At 40.4% G+C, this 21,675-nt stretch overlaps 2 protein-coding genes across 4 annotated transcripts in view; one reads left to right on the forward strand and one right to left on the reverse strand.

Moving 5' to 3' along the window:
- Positions 1-11,194: 11,194 nt before the first annotated feature.
- Positions 11,195-12,864, reverse strand: tmem53 (transmembrane protein 53). Its single transcript, XM_023978050.2, has 3 exons — positions 12,688-12,864; positions 12,340-12,443; positions 11,195-12,227 (listed from the first exon to the last, which is right to left on the reverse strand). The coding sequence occupies exons 1-3, from the start codon at positions 12,740-12,742 to the stop codon at positions 11,532-11,534; spliced, it is 855 nt and encodes a 284-aa protein (XP_023833818.1). The 5' UTR covers positions 12,743-12,864; the 3' UTR covers positions 11,195-11,531.
- Positions 12,865-13,680: 816 nt separating this feature from the next.
- LOC111956901 (dual specificity testis-specific protein kinase 2) overlaps positions 13,681-21,675 on the forward strand; it is a 38,807-nt gene continuing 30,812 nt past the window's right edge. Inside the window, exons 1-2 of one of the 3 annotated variants that reach the window (XM_023977602.2) lie at positions 13,681-14,135; positions 21,428-21,520. The gene's annotated coding sequence lies outside the window, so the exon portion shown is untranslated. The remainder of the gene's footprint in view (positions 14,136-21,427; positions 21,521-21,675) is intronic. The other 2 variants (XM_023977601.2, XM_023977603.2) reach the window with 2 other exon arrangements.

Below are 21,675 nucleotides of genomic sequence, written 5' to 3' on the forward strand. Positions count from 1 at the left end.
AAATAGATGAGTGCCATTAGCAGGCCACTCCAAAACTGTCAACACAGAGGTGGAGATTATAGCAAGGGTAAGGAGGGGAGCATTCTGCCTAAAATATTTGAACACTCACCCAGGTCAGGAATCAGCTTACAACAGCAGCTGTCTGCATCATAGTACAATTAGTTCATTTCTGAACTCCACAACAGGATGTCACTCAAGGTCACACTGAAGTCGCAAAGGGGACCTACTTGTACTGAGAGCTAGGGGAGACCAGTAGTGAGAGGGTGAGATTCAGACACTAACCTTTCTACAGTGCATTCGGAAACTATTCAGACCCGTTGACTTTTCCACATTTTGTTACATTACAGCCTTATTCTAAAATGTATTGAATAGTTTTTTTCCCCTCGTCAATCTACACACAATACCTCATAATGACAACGAGCAGGTTTTTCATCTTGAATGCTCCAAACCCAACAATGCAGTAATCAATATCAATGTGGCACTAAAAATAACATAAGATATAACAAAAACACACAAGAAATAAAAAGAAGAAATAAGACGAACAAGAGAAAGTAAGAAGCTATATACAGGGTCAGTTCCAATACCATATTTACAATGTGCAGGAATGCTGGAGTGATGGAGGTAGATATGTATAGGGGTAAGGTGACTAGGCATCAGGATATATGATAAACAGAGTAGTAGTTGTGTAAATTATGATTGTATGTAAGTGTGTGTGCGTGTGTGTAGAGTCAGTATAAATGTGAGTGCAGGTTGTGCATAGAGACATTGCAAAAATCTAATACAAGGGTCAACTCAGACAGTCCCTGTAGCCATTCTGTTCGCTACATTGAACAAAAATATAGACGCAATATGTAAAGTGTTGGTCCCATGTTTCATGACCTGAAATAAAATATCCCAAAAATGTTCCTACATATCTGGCTTCTTCACCTGCAGGATCGTCTGAGACCAGCCACCTGGACAGCTGATGAAACTGGGGGTTTACACAACCGAAGAATTCCTGCACAAACTGTCAGAAACCGTCTCAGGGAAGCTCATCTGCGTGCTCGTGGTCCTCACCAGGGTCTTGACCTGACTGCAGTTTGGCATCGCAATCAACTTCAGCGGGCAAATGCTCACCTTCGATGGCCACTGAATCCTTTCAACTGTACCGGGCAGATGGAAGACAGCATGTATGGCGTTGTGTGGTTGAGCGGTTTGCTGATGTCAATGTTGTGAACAGAGTGCCCCATTGTGGCGGTGGGGTTTTGGTATGTGCAGGCATAAGCTACAAACACAATTGCATTTTATTGACGGCAATTTGAATGCACAGAGATACCGTGACGAGATCCTGATGTCCATTGTCATGCCATTCATCCGCCGCCATCATGTTTCAGCATGATAATGCATGGCCCCATGTCGCAACGATCTGTACACAATTCCTGGAAGCTGGAAATATCACAGTTCTTCCATGGCCTGCATACTCACCAGACACGTCACCCATAGAGCATGATTGGGATGCTCTGCATCAATGTGTATGACAGCATGTTCCAGTTCCCGACAATATCCAGCAACTTCGTGCAGCCATTGAAGAGGAGTGGGACAAAATTCCACAAGCCACAATCAACAGCCTGAACAACTCTATGCGAAAGGAGATGTGTTGCGCTGCATGAGGCAAATGGTGATCCCAACAGATACGGACTGGTTTTCTGTTCCACGGCCCTACTTTTTTTAAGGTATCTGTGACCAACAGATGCATATCTGTATTCCCAGTCATGTGGAATCCATAGATTAGTGCCTAAAGAATGTATTTCAATTGACTGATTTCCTTGTATGAACTGTAAGTCAGTAAAATCTTAGAAATTGTTTCATGTTGCGTTTATATTTTTATTCAGTGTATTTATAGTAGTAGTCTTATGGCTTGGGGATAGAAGCTGTTCAGGAGCCTGTTGCCGGCAGACTTAATGCACCAGTATCGCTTACCGTGCGGAAGCAGAGAGAACCGTCTATGGCTTGGCTGGTTGGAGTCTTCAACTATTTCTTCCCGTGCTTTCCTTTCACACCGCCTGATATAGAGGTCCTGGATGGCCTAGGCCCCATTGATATACTGGGCTGTCTGCACCACCATTTGTTGGATTTACTCTGTTAATCCAGCAACCAGTTTGATTGAACAGACCCTACCTCTTCCATTTTAAATAATGGAGGACCAGATGGGGCATTGACTTGATCAACCCCCCAAAACAACTTTAAATATTGAGATGCAGGCCTATGCCGGGGATCACATTCAGCCACTTTGTGATTGAATATTGACCAGACCTGTAAGAGCAAGAACAAGTTCTGAAATACATTTGTATAAATGCACACTGGAATGTCCTGCGTTTCTAGTATAATTGGTTTGAATGCTATGTCCTAACATTGGAATAACCACGATTTGTTTTGCTGTAGTAATAAATAAAAGCAAACTAAAACAAAATAGGTGTATAAATGGGTTAATTAAAACTTCTTCAGGATCGGTGGGTCCCCTGTGGGACGGTTGAGCTAACGTAGGCTAATGCGATTAGCATGAGGTTGTAAGTAACAAGAACATTTCCCAGGACATAGACATATCTGATATTGGCAGAAAGCTTAAATTCTTGTAATCTAACTGCACGGTCCAATTTACAGTAGCTATTACAGTGAAATAATACCCTGCTATTGTTTGAGGAGAGTGCAGAGTTTTGAACATGAAAAGTTATTAATAAACAAATTAGGCACATTTGGGCAGACATTTGGAACAGAAATGCAAATGGTTCATTGGATCAGTCTGAAATGTTGCACATACACTGCTGCCATCTACTGGCCAAAATCTAAATTGCACCTGGGCTGGAATAATACATTATGGCCTTTCTCTTGCATTTCAAAGATGATGGTACAAAAAAAAAAAAAAAAAAAAATTCTTTGTATTATCTTTCACCAGATCTAWTGTGTTATATTCTCCTACATTCCTTTCACATTTCCACAAACTTCAAAGTGTTTCCTTCAAGTGGTATCAAGAATATGCATATCCTTACTTCAGGTCCTGAGCTACAGGCAGTTAGATTTGGGTATGTCATTTTAGGCGAAAATTGAAAAAAAGGGTCCGATCCTGTATCAAAAGTAAAAGTATAAATATTTTCAAATTCCTTATATAAAGCAAAACAGGTGGCACCATTTTCTTGTACACTGCTCAAAAAAATAAAGGGAACACTTAAACAACACAATGTAACTCCAAGTCAATCACACTTCTGTGAAATCAAACTGTCCACTTAGGAAGCAACACTGATTGACAATACATTTCACATGCTGTTGTGCAAATGGAATAGACAAAATGTGGAAATTATAGGCAATTAGCAAGACACCTCCAATAAAGGAGTGGTTCTGCAGGTGGTGACCACAGACCACGTCTCAGTTCCTATGCTTCTTGGCTGATGTTTTGGTCACTTTTGAATGCTGGAGGTGCTTTCACTCTAGTGGTAGCATGAGACGGAGTCTACAACCCACACAAGTGGCTCAGGCAGTGCAGCTCATCCAGGATGGCACATCAATGCGAGCTGTGGCAAGAAGGTTTGCTGTGTCTGTCAGCGTAGTGTCCAGAGCATGGAGGCGCTACCAGGAGACAGGCCAGTACATCAGGAGACGTGGAGGAGGCCGTAGGAGGGCAACAACCCAGCAGCAGGACCGCTACCATTTATGAGAGATTCTGGCGCGGTGCCTTAGACAGCTTTTCTTGTGGAAGAATGGTGGGGCATCCCTCCAAAAGAGGTCCAGACACTTGCAGAATCTATGCTAAGATGGATTGAAGCTGTTCTGGCTCGTGGTGCCCAACGCCCTATTAAGACACTTTATGTTGGTGTTTACTTTATATTTATTTCAACATTATAAAAAACAACTTAGATTTGTATTTAATTTCACCTTTATTTATACAGTTAAGTCAATTATGAACAAATTCTTATTTAGAATGATGACCTGCCATGTTGATGTGAGCCTTGCTGTTAGAAAACCAGTGTCCGACTTTCGGCTGTCGCAGATGCACCTCCCCCTATTTCACTCCTCGACTTTCATCTACAGTCGGTTACTTTAGCCTTACCACTCAGACACGCCCAATATCTGCGGTGCTGCTCGTGGCAACGTCAACTTGCTGAATCCACCTGTAAATGATAAAGTCAATCTCAATGTGACCCGTCAGATTCAGAATCTTGAAAACACTATTAGAAAGAAAAGCTTGAATACCCCTTTTCATATTGGCCCCCCAAAAAACTAAAACCTGACCTGACCTGGGGGGCTCTGATGTTCCGGAACGAAAAGATTATCACCTTTATAATAAAGTTTGCATGAATTAGCATCACTTTTGCGTACTGGCATAGAGCAGTAGAGTAGAGGTGTGCACACATGGGTAAAAAGGTTTGTAGCCTATGGTCCGGGTAAATTTGGGCTTTTTATAAATGCATTTCATGCAATTCTACATCCTTTTAGATGACTGGAGACTTTAGACGCATTTTTTGAAATACCTCACAAATGATGGAAATAACAGGCAATTGTACACTGACACACTGAGAATCTGTGAGCAATAAAAAATGTCTTGAATCCATTAATAGCCTAGACCTACAGTCGGTGTGTGTGGAGACACCTATTGTACAATATGAGGAGGAAATTATAGTGTAAAAAAGCTTCCCAGTTTCACTGACTCACCCAATGATGCGCAGCTCACTCACCTGCAACAGCTGATGCCCTTGTGTCAAAAAACCTCTGTCTTGTTTTACTATGGAAAACAATGCTGTTCACTCAATAGGCCTATTTGTTAATAACATATTTGGTAGCCTACAGGCAGATTCGTTTTCTCTTTTCAGCAGGAGCCATTTGCTTTTCAATCTGTGTTTTCCCACGATTGTATTTGATATATTGGCCTGTTTTGGCTGCATGCTGTTTGTTCACTGACAGATTTGCCATGTGTGCCCAACTGTAAGCATGCCTTGTGATTGGGCTACACAGAATCGACAGCTAGGATATTTTTTTACAAGTTATTGATCCTCTGTGGCTAAATGATAGGCCTACTCCTGGTGTAGTCTTCTGAATTATTTACTTTATTTCTGAACAGACATATATGACTTTGGTAAATGTATTTACATTTTTCAGGGGTGCTGCGGCACCTCCAGCAATCTTCTCGCTGCTATGATTCTATTTAAGCAATAAGGCCCGAGGGGGTATGGTATATGGCCAATATACCACGGCTAAGGGCTGTTCTTATCCTGTGCCTGGACACAGCCTTTAGCCCTGGTATATTGGATATATACCACAAACCCCCAAGGTGCCTTATTGCTATTATAAACTGGTTACCAATGTAATTAGAGCAGTAAAATGTAATATTTTGTCTTGCCTGTGGTATACATTCTGATATACCACGGCTGTCAGCCAATCAGCATTCAGGGCTCGAACCACCCAGTTTATAAAAGGAAATAAATTATGAAGTGAAATGCTGGAGAGATGAAAGTTGCAGGCTCATGTCTATCAGAGCAGAGCGAGAAAGGGGATGTCATTCTAGTTCTGTGAGAGATACAGGCGAGCACCTCTATCTCACCACCGCAATGGCCACGTGTTGGTCTATAGGCTACAATGTTGCGCAAACCATAAGCCCGGCCCGGCACAACTCAAATACATTTTTGGAATATCAGGCATCTGCCATAGTTCCTGCCCTTGGGATAGAAAGAACATTGCTTACTAACTTCAATCTTCTGCAGAGGCAATAAAGGCAGCAGTATCACTCCGTAGACAACAAAACAAGTGTATAATTCCTCTTCCAATGCAGTGCAGTTCTAATCATACCTTCTCTGCACATCTGCCATAGTTCCTGCCCTTGGAGTACCAATCTCTGCGTACATCTCCCACACACCAGGACCAGTATGTGAGCACCGCTCCAGATCAGAGTTCTAGAGCAACATCCAGCTTGGATTGCATGGGGAAGGCATTGATGTCTGACTCTGCTTCTCCCTCACAAAATCTTCTCCAAAGTAATAATATCTATTGAGGAAAGTGTTTTATAATATGTGGGTCGTTCCACCAATTGAGTACCTTTTTGGGTAGTGCAACTTGGATTTCACCAAATTTTAACATTCTGTCGTAAAGATTACATGGTAATCTTACAAGATCACAAGGTTACAATTTAATAAAAAAATATGTTTTCCCATCTCAAGAGGTTAAATAAGAAAAAGGGTTGACTAACAGGGTTGACTGTAAAGGGGGGAAAGGAAGCTTGTTGTGTGCAACAGGGAGGGGCAATCGAATGCAAATTTGAAATAAAAAAATGTCTAGTCTGTCTACCTATCGGTTAAAGGGTTGACGTGTTCTGCTCGACCCACTCAGTTTTCCACCAGAAAACACCAGAAAATGAACAAAGAGTAGAACCAGCTCACCTGCTTTCACACTAGAAGTTCAATGTTTCTTTTGACAAAAAAATTAAAAAGCAATAGTTTCACCATATTAAAATGAGAGTTCAGTTCACGTAACAGTGTTGACCTTGTAATGAGGGACAGATGTAAATAAATCACATCAAATAAATTATCATCTTAACTGGGGTTAAGTGGGTTAAAATCTTCCAAGAAATCACAGAGGGTGCACTGAGGGACGTTAGCAAGTCTTTATTCATATATATAATCAGATGTATTGAATTTTACATGTGGTCTATATTACAGATAAAATCCGCAGTAGGGGAAATAGAGCCACTGTCAGTCCCACCGCCATTGTTATTGTTGACGAAGTGGGGGTGAGCGTCGTGCAACGTGGTGTTCTATCGCTCGTGCAATGATGTCTGAGTGTAGAAACTGTGTTTGTTGATGCAGTAACAACTTTGTTGTTGTTATATTGCAAAACGGACGAGGCAGTCTCACCATTAAGGATTCCAACTTCAAAGGAAACTTAATTTAATATAACAGGCTTTTAAAATTCAATATTGGTGCACATGACAGTCATGTGACAGTATTTACATATACGTGTGGAGATACTCAAAGGGTGTCCTAGCCTGTGGAATAGAGTGTGTGTATTGTGGGCGAATCTGCCTGACACTTGTCCTCTGTAGGCAGGTAACCAGTCTCTGAAGGAGGACTTGAACAGGGAGACTGCAAAGTCCAGGCACAGTGAGGGCAGTGAAAATAAGAGGAAGTAACAAGCTGTAAGTGTTAATATGTCAATATGTATTAACAGAAATGCTGAGAAATTGACTGGTGAAGCAAGAGTGGGCAGATTTACATCAAGGCTAACACAAGCAAAGATATTTAGCGCTTTGCCCGGCTCTCACCCAACCTAGGGCTCTATTCAATCCGTATCACGGAAATTCAGAGTTACAGAGATGTTGTGGTAGAATTGGGAATGGCTGTCGTAACTTCTCAAGGGTTATGTTATTGCTCTGTGTTAGACTGTGATGTTATGCATTTCATAGACTCCTGTTATCACTGCACCCTAACAAAATGCTATTGTGTTCTGGGACTGTTGCCTGTATAAAATAACTGTTGTGTAACAATATGATTATATTATCACCTCCCACTATATAAGGAACATGTAACCATTTACTGTTCAAGCTCCTTCTCTGACTGCGATCAGAGACGGATCTACCTGCCAGCTGCTCGTATGCATTAAAGATTTTTCTATTATACAATTAAACAGCCTCTGCCTTAATCTTGGGATCTAATTATCAACAACATTTGGTGTCGTAACACGGATGAGAGCGACTTGACTTTTTGACCCGTTTCACTCAGCTTGGACCCAGACATCCCTCTGGCCACAATTAAGAAGGTAAGAGGGACTGTTTGTTTTCCAGCCAAGCCTTAATGGTGAAAGATCTCTTGTCCTCCTCATCCACAAAATGTTAGGGTTCAATATTTTCCTATAATAATTAATCTGGCCAGTTAACATTGATCAATGGGAGCACAGGGGTGTCTCTAATAGTAAGGATTGGTTTTCCTACAATCACGTGAAAATACTGTTGGATTAGTATAAATACTGTTGGGTCAGTATTTAAATAGGGATTGCTTTCTCTACACTTGCAGGTGAAGACTGTTGGATCAGTGTAAATACTGTTAGTTCAGTGTAAAATATTGTTTGATCAGTATAAAATACGTTTGGATTTGTATTAAATACTGTTGGACACAGACACAGCAGGTGTTCAAACTGTAAAACCTAGTTTATAATTAGTTTTATTTAACCTTTATTTAACTAGGCAAGTCAGTTAAGAACAAATTCTTATTTACAATGACGACCTACCAAAAGGCAAAAGGCCTCCTGCTTGGACGGGGATTGGATTCTCTACACTTGTAGGTGAATACTGTTGTGTCAGTATGAATACTGTTGTGTCAGTATGGATACTGTTAGGTCAGTATGAATACTGTTGTATCAGTATGGATACTGTTAGGTCAGTATGAATACTGTTGTTCCCGCTCAGCCCAGTCAAAACTGTTCGCTGCTCTGGCACCCCAATGGTGGAACAAACTCCCTCACGATGCCAGGTCAGCGGAGTCAATCACCACCTTCCGGAGACACCTGAAACCCACCTCTTTAAGGAATACCTAGGATAGGATAAAGTAATCCTTCTAACCCCCCCCCCCCCTTAAAAGAGTTAGATGCACTATTGTAAAGTGGTTGTTCCACTGGATATCATAAGGTGAATGCACCAATTTGTAAGTCGCTCTGGATAAGAGCGTCTGCTAAATGACTTAAATGTAAATGTTGTATCAGTATGGATACTGTTAGGTCAGTATGAATACTGTTGTATCAGTATGGATACTGTTAGGTCAGTATGAATACTGTTGTATCAGTATGAATACTGTTAGGTCAGTATGAATACTGTTAGGTCAGTATGAATACTGTTGTATCAGTGCATTCGGAAAGTATTTAGACCCTTTACTTTTTCCAAACGTTTTTACGTTACAGACTTATTATAAACTGATTAAATTAAGTTTTTCCTTATCAATCTACACACAATACACCATAATGACAAAGCAAAAAACAGTTTTTAGAAAAACAGAAATACTAATTTACATAAGTATTCAGAGCCTTTGCTATGAGACTCGAAATTGAGCTCAGGTGCATCCTGTTTCCATTGATCATCCTTGAGATGTTTCTACAACTTTATTGGAGTCCACCTGTGGAAAATTCTATTGATTGGACATGATTTGGAAAGGCACACAGTAAAGCAAATCGTAGCCTACTATAGGAAACAAAATGCCACATCTGCCGTAACCAACTATTCCAGCCACTATCTTCCTATGAGCCAGTTTCTATTAATACAAGTCTAATGACGTATCCTCATAAAAAGTCAGTTTTAGCTAGACATTTTTTGTTGTTGCATGGACTGCATCTCAATCCACCGCATCCGCCTATCAAATCAAATGTTATTGATCACATACACATATTTAGCAGATATTATTGTGGGTGTAGTGAAATGCTTGTGTTCCAACAGTGCAGTAGTATTTAACAATACACAACAATACAAACAAATCTAAAATTAAAAGAATGGAATTAAGAAATATATAAATATTAGGACAAGCAATGTCGGAGTGGTATTGACTAAAATAGAATACAGTTTATAAATCTGAGATGAGTAAAGCAGTATATAACATCATTAAAGTGCCTAGTATTCCATTATTAAAGTGGCATGTGATTCGATGTCTATCTATATACGGCAGCAGCCTCTAAGGTGCAGGGTTGAGTAACCAGGTGGTAGCCATCACAACATATCTGTTTCATTATGGCGTCTGTAAGCGCACCATTGAGACAGATGCAACGTTGCGATCTGCTGGCTACTGTACCAGGAGACTAACAACAATTGTGCTAAGCTAATGATATGCTAACTCAAATAATCTCCAAACTGCACGCAGAGAAATAAAAATGGTATTCATGAGTTAATTTGACTCTGGGTAAGTAGAAAAACAACCTAAATCTCGCAGAATCCCAAATAGTGTTATTTGACGTGTGTCTTTTTTGACACGCAAAAGACACAAACGGCGTTCCATGAATTTGCTAGCTAACACAAGCTGACTCCTGACCTTCTGCTTCAAAAAGTCCCGCGGTTGATGACGTTTCCCATTTCAACCAATCTATTGTCTCTATTTAAAAAACAAATGTTAATGTCAACTTAACTCCATTAGCATCAGAGACAAAACCATTTGAACCAAAATACTTAATCAAAGATTTTAGATTTCATTAGAATAAATCCCTCCATAAGGCAGACATATTCAGGTCATACAAGCTAAAGAAAATAAACATCCACAAAGAAGATAAAGAACACAGACCACACACACTCCTTTTCATGTTTGTGTATTTGGCACATCCTTACTATTAAGGGACAGTGTGTATGAGTCTGTATTGTCACAACGTAGGCCAATAGTTTATCCACAAATCACCTCAGTAATTAATTTTTTCCTGTCTTTTGTAATATTGCTATTCAGACTTTCATTAATTGGGCACACTATCCAAATGGTTATTCATGTTTGCTCTTCATCTCTTAAAGTCAGGGAGGCAGTTAGGTTTAAATCAGATCAGCAGGAAGAGTCTGCATCTCTGGAAAACATTCCCAAAACAACCATTTGGCAATGTGAGCCATGCAGCCACCCAACTAACAAAAATAATCTAGTATGTACTCCAATAAGCTTTGTTCATCTGTGTCTGCAGATGTGTAAACTTTTCCCTTCTCCTTTGAGTGGATATAAATTATGTATGAAGTGCCAGGGTGAGCTTTCTGTGGAGACAAATGCCCATGACTCTCTCCAAAATGTCAAATTTGACATTCAGAATCATTCAATAATCATCTCTACCTGACCAACTTAGAGCACTGCTCTTCAAACTATCACTGATGTCTGGCAAGGCAAAGGCTGAGTTTAGACAAGGCCAAAGGTAGCCATGCACAATCTGCAGTGCTAGGTTGAGTGGAAGGGGTCCTTCCCCAATCGCAGCATCATACAGATCGTCACATCAGAAAGAATATTTTTTTAAATTACCTTTTGTGTGATGCAATATTTACAGTATAGTCAATAAGAATGCTGAACTGCTTTACTACATCTGTGAAATGTTATTGAATTGTAATCATGTGTTCAACCCTATAATTTCACAAGAAACCTAATTCATGTAATGGCCATTGCTAACTGTAATAGTTAATCTTCCAGAGTAATCTAAGGTTCCGCATTTTCAAACAAGTAGACCAAAAGAAATGCAAATGTTGACATAACGCTTCTTTAATTTATAGAAGGCACAATAGTTAAACACATGTTTAGTAAGTACATACATTCTTAGTCAATCACATTCTTTTGAAATATCAACCACTGGATTAAAGATTCACAAATAGTACCAATCAAAATTCACAGCACTGGCACTTTGGTTATCACCTGTCTAATTTTGCTTAATTGTCTTCAACTCTTAAAACTTAAGCATTTGAAATAAGATGTTCAGTGGAGGTGCAGATTTCCAAGTACAGATTTATACATGTGTAACATTACAGTAGAATCACAAAAACATAAGTGCCATAGACTTTTGAGAAACATTAAAGTAGTGTGCTTTCAATGCTGGATCAAGTGTCGCTTTTTTATTTGCGCTGTTGAATCCTTCATGCAGTTGGTCAGGAAATCCAGGCATCTCTTGGAGTACTCCTCTGGAAAGTCACGGAAATGGCTCACGTGGGCAGGGGTTTTGAAGTCATAACTTTCCACAGACACCCCTTTCTCCTTTAGCGTCTTGACCATGAGCTCAACATCACTGTACCGAATCACTCGATCAGCTCTGGAGTACAGGTACAGCTGGGGCCAGGTAGGAGGGCGCTCCCGGATGGCATCATAGTGGTTCTTGTGGATGTACTTGGTTATGGGGTACAGAACGACCCTAAGCAGGAAAACAGTTACAGCAAACAGTGCCAAGAGCACACACCTCAACATCACATTGATTTTGGGTCCCAGAGTGGCTGTAAGAGCCCGTAATGCCCCCCTCACATTTCCACTGCCTGGGGCACTGTCCACCACAGTCCCAACTATACATAGGGTACTGAACTGTTTATGACTGTGCAAGAGCTCAACAATGTAGCGGTACAGCATGAATCCCCCGTTGCTGAACACGTGGAAAAATATAGGGCTGTTTTCCACCTCGTAATCATAGAGTATCTCAAGTAGTTTGTGGGCAGTGTTACTCAGCTCCTTGTAGCCAAATGATTCAGAGACGAATACTGTCTTCAAGGGCGCAGTATAGCAAATAGTGACACAACCCTGGAACAAAGAGAGGGGGAAAGGTAAGTCACACATGAATAATGAAGTAGAATAATAATTTATTGAAATGACAGGAGACATTTACCACCACAATAATAGTTTTTACGCCAACCTGTTCGTTATAAATGGAGCTGTACTTGGCAAGATGTTTGTCTCTGCAACCAGCCCATCCCAGCAGTATGACAACTGGTTCCTTTGTTCCGTGCCAGTGTCTTTCTAAAAGGAGAGAAAAACAAATCAGTTATCTGTTAAGTAAACTAACTGCATAACCAGGAAAACAAATTTAGCTAGCTAGCAAGCAGTCTTTGAGTCAGTCCAATTCAGCTATAATTGAATTATAGACAAACCTGCCAGTGCCCACGTTAACGTTGTCTAAATAGCTCATGGGTCTGTCTGACAGCTAACGTTAGCTAGATTAGTGTTGTTAGCTAGCCTAAGCAAGGCTAGATAAAGTGCTCACCCGAGATCAATGCATCTGGAAATACAATGTTATAGTCCATGCCATCATCTTCCATTCTGTAGCCGATTATATTACAGATAGAACAATGAGCCCTTTTGCTATACGATTCATTTGGCTGATGCGCTGAACCTCAACGTTTTCGCAGGTTCGCTAGTCGCTACGGAAGTCAAGATTTGTTCGTTCATTGTTTCTGATTGGTTCGTTTTCCCTTCACTATACATTCAGTTCCATATTCCTCCACGAGATGACGGCCAATGTCCATATTTGAGTTTTCAAGCTACAGTAGAAAACGAATCGAATATTTCACTCAGAATAACATGGGAGTTATTTGACAACATTATGCAATCTGTGGAATAACACTTTTGTAATTTATTTCGTTTGAACAAAATATATTTAGAGGTGTACCCTGTACCATATTATGTGATGAGTGTTGTGGTAGTGTGAAATGTGAAATAACTGTAGACTATTAGAGTCCATGCATAGTAGAGGGAAATTATTATTCACAGCTGGTGAAATGATTATATACGTTCAAACTACCATCAACATTCGAGTTAACACAGTCAAATATTGTACATTACACACACCCCAACAAAAACATTAGTGTGTCGCATTCTTGTCCCTGAATGGAAGCCTCAGCTGTCAATCTGGACGTGAAAAAGGGGATCGCAGTTTAGTGGGAGTGTTAAAGGCGGAACATGGTCAATCTGCTGTCTGCATTGACCGTGCAGCGTTACGGTGATATGACCATTCATACTTCTTGCGCTTCGCAGAGCAGCGCAGAGCTGTTGTGAAGGAAGTTGTCAAGAAAGTGAGTTTATGTTTATACAGGACCTCCCGTCTTCACCTACCGTCAACCAATCATGTCAATGCGGAGCCCTCCACATTGTTAAAAAATCTAAGAGGCGCACAGCGATGCGGCACAGAGCTCAATATGTGCCTCTGTGTGTCTCTGGGTGCTCCGCAAAATTGCGTCACACCATCCATATGGCCTCCGACCACATTTTCGGATCAAGCATAAATTGGCTCTTAGGGGAGCCAGTCAACACTGCGTAGCAGAGCTGTCAAACGACTGAGATGTCTTTAACCACTGCGATTGTGTTTTAATGAGAAAACAAATGCCACATAAGGTGTATTGCGAGTTCACATTTCGATTTGAGGTAAGCTATAATAAGTGTAGTTAGAGTAACTTCTCGTTTGTTAGCAAAGTGGAGTGGCTACCGTTAACTAGCTTCTCCTCATCTCTTGTTGAGAAACTAAACTAACGTTAGCGAGACCAGCTAACTACAAGCAAGTTAGCCAGCTTGCCGCTACTAGCTCGTGCATGGTGAGTAGACCGACTAGCCTGCAAACTATTGCAATGAGATGGAAGTAACTGAGTTTAGCTTGTCATTTCATCAAGTTGTTGTTGAAGAGTCCAACATCTCATCATCTTCATGACAAACGACAAGGTAAGAACTCTGGCTAGCGCTGCCAGCATGCGAAGTTTGCTAGCTAGGTAACGTTAACGTTAGCGGATGAAGCCTGCCACTCAGTATGTGTCCGTTTAGTAACTAACGTTAACGTGAGCTAGTTGGCCAGCTAGCTTAGCAGGCTAAAATAAGCTAACTAACGTTTTCACGGAAAGTGAACCGCGTGGGGTAAACAGACCAACATTTGTTGCAAGTAGTAGCTAGCTACCAGTAACAACAAAGTTACTTAATTAAATTGTGCATTGACTATTTCACAACAGAATAGAAACCTAAATAAATGTTCTACCCTCAAACACTCTCTGATCATCCCTCTTTTTCATGGGATTCTTGATCTTGCGTTTCATCATAACCAGATGACCCTCCAGTTGGCGATTTAACAATAAACATATTTTATTGTAGCACATTTGAACAGCTGGATAGAGCACAAATACTTGGTGTCAGGCGACCACAGGAATGTCCAGGGCTTGACATTCAGGTAAAGATGCAAATGGCACACCGGACAAGTGCCAACCGAAAGCTACTGGCCCAAATAAGATTTACAAAAGACTGTCCCAGGTCAGGATCTGTCAGGGAAGCAAATGATGCGCGCATAATTTCAATTGCAGGTTATTTTCTTTCATTTGGGCTGAGCAAGTATACACATTCAAGGTCTTTCAAATACTTTTTCATGCACTTAATTGTCATTTTCATGGAACTACATTTTATATCTAATTGTTGTAATAGCCAATATAAAAAAACATCTGCATTAACACTTAGAGAATAATGCCTGTTTTACCGCAACAGACTAGCGCAACATCCGAAACAAATGAAAGCTGCTGCATCTCACAAACATTTATCAGAAATTAAATCGCAGAATAATTATTTTGAGCAGTAGAACTTCTAAATCAGCTACCATAACTTCAAGGGCTTTAAGGACCAAATATCCTTGAGGAAATGTCAAGTTAGGCTGTTCCATGATGAGTGAATTGCGCATAGCAAATATTCAACCATCAACTAAGACTGAACTTTTTATAGCTGGTTTGCATACCCATTCTTGATTATTGCCTTAGCATTTACTAGTATATATCATAACTTGGAACATCTTTCCTACCGCTATTGGTGTCCTATCGAGTTGCTGCAATCTCAAATTAGGCTATATTTGTGCGGCGCGCGTGTGATAAATCATCGACATGACTAACTAACAGCTTCAGGAATTAATCTTTTTTTTTACCAGTTTATGTAGCCTAGATTTATTTTTTTATTTTTTTAAATAGCATTATTACAATATTTTGTCCAAGCAGGCCACTGACAGGGATGAGCAACTGGCCAGGAGGGTTTTCAAAACCTCCCGGGCAAGTCAAGCCCTGATGTCCCATGGGCATTTCCATTGAAAAGGACCCATGAGTGCAAACGTGACGTTCATCGGACCGTATATCAAATTGGGTGTCAAATGGAAGCTTAGTCTATATTTCTGGGAAATGAAGGCTTTGATTTCTGGATTAACAGATGAAAAGGGGGTTTTAGCAAGAATCTACCAGAAAGAGTCTGAAAAGGTATTAATCAAAACACAATGTTGACATAGTCCCTGCCAACTAATATCAACACTTCCAATACATTTGCAAAGTATTCAGACCCCTTCCCCTTTTCTGCATTTTATTACATTACAGCCTTACTGTAAAATGAATAAAAAATATAATACTAATCAATCTACACACAATACCCCAAAATGACAAAGCGAAAACAGGGTTTTAGAAATGTTTATCTTATTTAAATAAGTATTCAGACCCTTTGATATGAGACTCGAAATTGAGCTCAGGCCCATCCTGTTTCCATTGATAATCATTGAGATGTTTCTACAACTTGATTGGAGTCCACCTGTGGTAAATTCAATTGATTGGACGTGCTTTGGAATGACACACACTTGTCTATATAAGGTCCAAGCCATGAGGTCAAAGGAAAAGTCCGTAAAGCTCCAAGACAGGATTGTTTCGAGGCACAGATCTGGGGAAGGGTACCAAAACATTTCTGCAGCATTTGAAGGTCCCCAAGAACACAGTGGTCTCCATCATTCTTAAATGGAAGAAGTTTGGAACCACCAAGACTCTTCCTAGAGCTTGCCGCCTGACCAAGCTGAGCAATCGGGGGAGAGGTGACCAACAACCTGATTGTCACTCTGACAGAGCTCTAGAGTTCCTCTGTGGAGATGGGTGAACTTTCCAGAAGGACAACCATCTCTGCAGCACTACGCCAATCAGTCATTTATGGTAGAGTGGCTGGACAGAAGCCACTCCTCAGTAAAAGGCACATTACAGCCCACTTGGATCTTTGGTCTGATGAAACCAAGATTGAACTATTTGGCCTGAATGCCAAGCGTCATGTCTGGAGACAACCTGGCACTATCCTTACCGTGAAGCATGGTGGTGGCAGCATCCTGCTATGGGGATGTTTTTCAGCGGCATGGACTGGGAGACTAGTCAGGATCGAGGGAAAGATGAACTGAGCAAAGTATAGAGAGATCCTTGAAGAAAACCTGTTCAGGACCTCAGATTGGGGCAAAGGTTCTCCTTCCAACGGGACAATGACCCTAAGCACAAAGCCAAGACAACGCACAAGTGGGTTGAGGACAAGTCTCAATGTCTTTGTGGCCGGACTTGAACCTGATCGAACATCTCTGGAGAGACCTGAAAATAGCTGTGCAGTGAGGCTCCCCATCCAACCTGACAGAGCTTGAGAAAATCTGCAGAGAAGAATGTGAGAAACTCCCCAAATATACAGGTGTGCCAAGCTTGTCGCGTCATACCCAAGAAAACTGTAATCGCTGCCAAAGGTGCTTCAACAAAGTACTGAGTAAAGGCTCTGAATACTTATGTAAATGTGATATTAGTGTCTTTTTCTTGTTTTCTTTTACAAATGTGCAAAATATTCTAAACCTGTTTTTGCTTTGTCATTATAGGGTATTGTGTGTAGATTGAGGATGTTTTTAAAAAATGTTTTGAATGAAGCTGTAACGTAACAAAATGTGGAAGAAGTTGAGGGGTCTGAATAGGAGAAATTGTTTACATTCTGTAAGTTAAAAAAAWATATATATATTGTCTTGTGCCTTATAATTCCATTACCAAAAGCACACATCTTTAAGATCTTTAATAATTTCTCTCCCTGATGTGGAGGGAGGATAATAAATGTTCACAGAAGTAATAAGTAATGGTAGACCTGACAATTTAGTTATAGTGATTTTACTGATATCAATTTTGTTTATAAATTAAGTGATTTTAAAACAAATTGGTAACAGAATTACCAAAACATCAGTAACGGAATTACTGCAACTGAATTGGCTACAATGGGAAATCAGTCACAAACCACAGTTGGGTCACCTGCTACTGTCCTCCCTTCCACTGGCATACTGTGATGTTCAGCTCATTACTGTTTTCTTTGTCTTTCTATTGTCTGGTGGTCAAACTAAGATTCACTGCACACAGTCGGAGTCTGGACAACCCCTCCCTCTACCTCTCTCTTTCCAGTTAATGTCAACTCTCACAGCTCTTACTGACACCTACCCATGAGCCCCCTCTCTTTCCATTTACTGTAACCAGCATCCTCACCCACTGAGAACCGGACGTCCATGGATGTTAAAATGTAGTTGAAATTTGTTCGGTCCACCCTGGCCTTGACGTTAGCGTCCACAGACGGACCGGACTGGACCAAATCTGAACCTATTATAGAAGTATGTTTCACAAGTTTGGATAGCACAATAGAGTACAGTCAGTAAAGCAGAGTACAGTACAATGCAGTAGTAGAGTACAGTATATTGTACTGAAATATACTGTACTGACCTCTGCTTTGCTGTATTGTACTGCACTGTACTCTACTGTGATGTCCAAACTTGTGAAACATGAGGAGAATGATATTCATATCCATATTTATGCATATCTGTGTAGTATAGATCAGGTAAACATGATGTAATTCTGTTACCGGGTGTAAATCCACTTCACTTACTGTAGTTCAATAACCAAAATATATATTTTTTTTTTAAACTCAAGGTGCCATGTCATAGCTGGCATCCCATTCTTTCTGCAGACGTACACTACATGGCCAAAAGTATGTGGACACCTGCTCGTCGATTATCTCATTCCAAAATCATGGGTTTTAATATGGAGTTGGTCCCCCCCCTTTTGCTACTATTACAGCCTCCACTCTTCTGGGAAGGATTTCCACTAGATGTTGGAACATTGCAGTGTGGACTTGCTTCCATTAAGCCACAAGCATTAGTGAGGTCAGGCACTGATGTTGGGTGATTAGGTCTGGCTCACAGTTGGTGTACCAATTCATCCTGAAGGTGTTTGATGGTTTTGAGGTCAGGGCTTTGTGCGACGTGTGGTTGAAATAGCCGAATCCACTCATTTGAATGGGGTGTCCACATACTTTTGGTGATGTAGCGTATTTTAATCTTAATTTGTAGCAAATGTAAGCGTTTTTGGAAAATGTGGTTGCGTAAAAGCAATAGGGTCCAGCTGCGACCTCGTCTCTCAGGGCAGTCATCCACAGGGTCTCTATGCTTCCACCTACTGATATGTCATCGCTCAGTGCATCTCAAGAAAAGTGGGGGTGTCGAATGGAACCATGTAAGGAGAACTGGGGTTTTCAAAAAGTCTTAACAGCAGGAGCGCTGGAATTCCATAATTACTAGAACCACCATGACTTGATATTTCAATGATTGTTATTTCAAATATTCAATAATAACTTACATTTTTTAAAATGATTTAAGGTAGCTAACGTTAGCTAACATTTACAATATACTTAACCTTACATACATTGCTACCGGTAGGTAATGTTCAAAGACACAGCTCAGTGAGTGAATAGACATATATATTTTTTGCTTAACTGAAATTTCTTACTGTCAACTCTGCAGGCCATGACTGACATCCAATAACCCAAACAATGTCTTGAGTGGTACCTTTCAAAACCCTCACTTCTCCATATGATTCCTTTCGACTCCCCCACTTTTCCTGAGAGATGCATTGAGCGATGACATCTCAGTAGGTGACATCATAGAGACCCTGAGTGATGACTGCTCTGAGAGGTTGCAGCTGCACCCTTCTCAATAAAAGGAAGGTGTTACTGTAATGTTGTTACCAAAGTTTGTATCTGCAAAGTTCTAGTGTTATCACGATACCAGTCTTGCGATAATAAATGCCATTTAGCAGACACTTTCATCCAATCATGCGTGCATACATGTTACATATGGGTGGTCCCGGGAATCAAACCCACTATCCTGTCGTTACAAGCGCCATGCTCCACCAACTGAGTTACAAAGGACCACTGCAATACCAGATTTTCCGCTTCGTGTTTTGCTTCCTTTCTTCCTAGTATTGTGATACTGGTATTGTGACCACACTACACCGTTCATCCACAAAATTAGGTTTTGTGTATATTTCTTTCAGTGGACATCATTATGTAGTCCTTGTGCATGGAGTTGTATGATTTGTTAAACATTGAAATTAATGGGGTTTTTTTGGCATACATTTTAAATTGAAAAACTGATTCAAAGTTTAAATCCGTTACCGTGGAATTGCCCCCATCTGTAATTTTGTCATTAGTGCCCCACTGTAAAATTCCTCTACTTCCTCCAGTTCATTATCATTGAGACTGATTTATCACTTTGGAAAAATGCATTATGTCCACACAAGCCTACAGTGCCTTCACAAAGTATTCATACCCCTTGACTTATTCCACAATGTGTTACAGCTTGAATTCAAAATGGATTCAATTGAGAAAAGAAAATCTCACCCATCTACACTCAATACCCCATAATGACAAAGTGAAAATGTCTTTAGACATTTTTGCAAATGTATTGAAAATTAAATACAGAAATCTAATTTACGTAAGTATTCACACCCCTGAATCAATTCTTTGTAGAAGCACCTTTGGCAGCGATTACAACTGTTAGTCTTTCTGTGTAAGTCTCTAAGACCTTTCCACACCTGGATTGTGCATCATTTGCCTTATTCTGAACAGGATTCCTTCTTTTCACTCCGTCAATTAGGTAAGTATTGTGGAGTAACTACAACGTTGTTGATCCATCCTGTTTTCTCCTTTCACAGCCACTGAACTCTAACTGTTACATCATTGGCCTCATGGTAAAATCCCTGAGCGGTTTCCTTCCTCTCTGGCAACTGCGTTAGCAAGGACGCCTGTGTCTTTCTAGTGACTGGGTGTTTTTGATACACCATCCAAAGTGTAATTAATGACTTCCCCATGCTCAAAGGGATATTCAATGTCATTTTTTTTTTTTTTTTACCCATCTACCAATAGGTGCCCTTCTTTGCGAGGCATTGGAAAATCTCCTTGGTCTTTGTGGTTGAATCTGTGTTTTGAAATTCACTGCTCGACTGAGGGACCTCACAGATAGATAATTGTATGTGGGGTACAGCGATGAGGTAGTCATTCAAAAATCATGTTATACACTTATGTGACTTGTTATGCACATTTTTACTCCTGAACTTATTTAGGCTTACCATAACAAGACATGACTCAAGACTCAAGACATTTCAGATTTTCATTTAACTTTTTTTTTTCAAAAAAAAAAAAAAACAATTCCGCTTTGACATTATGGGGTATTGTGTATAGGCCTGTGACAAATCTAAATGTCATCCATTTCAAATTCAAGCTGTAACACAGCAAAATGTGCAAAAAGTCCAGGGGTGTGGATACGTTCTGAAGGCACTGTAGTTGTTTTCTCACCAGCTACAAAATGTAGGTTGCTGCTGAGATGCTAGGGAGGGAGTGAGGGAAGTAAGGGTTCAGACTGGAGAAGTCATGAATTCAGTATCTGCATTATTGCTGTGGGAGGATGGATATGACACTTAAGTGTTTCTGCTTTGAATGAAGGGACATTTTATAATTTGTGACATTTATGACTTGTTCTTGTGAACCCAGACGACTAGGCCTAGCAGCAATTGAAATTAAAAACAGCCCTCATATGTTATACATTCGTTCTTGGCAGACCGAGTCTGATCATTGTCATACACTTGCAAAGCAGATTTACTAAAATAGCAACTTTAAACATTCTTGGCAGACCGAGTCTGATCATTGTCATACACTTGCAAAATGGCAAAAAATGCCTTTAGTAATGGAGGAGGATAACATCCTTTTAAGGGTACGGCTGTAGCAGCAAAAAGATCCCAGAACTAGTCCAGTAACTTTGGATGATTTGATTTCAGTTGTTTTCATTTGGGATTGGATGGGGGATGGGAATCACACAAGGTTGAATTAAGAATAGCGTTCTTCTCCCACAGTTTTTAATAGCTTCTCTCTAGTCTCTAACTCAAGGAAAGGGGAGGACGGCAGAATAATCCAGAGACATCGCCTACTTACAACCAGCCCATCGAGTAAGCTCAATAGACCTGTGCATGCTGGGGAAATCGGGGGTCCTTAACAAATGCTGGATGCTTCAAAGTACTAGTGCCATGTGAAAGGTCATCCTCGCCCTCACTCAGTCATCATTTAAATCAAAGGACTGCTTCCTATGGTCATTACTATGGGG

Source organism: Salvelinus sp. IW2-2015, linkage group LG32 (assembly GCF_002910315.2).
Source record: "Salvelinus sp. IW2-2015 linkage group LG32, ASM291031v2, whole genome shotgun sequence".
NCBI classification, from domain to species: domain Eukaryota; kingdom Metazoa; phylum Chordata; class Actinopteri; order Salmoniformes; family Salmonidae; genus Salvelinus; species Salvelinus sp. IW2-2015.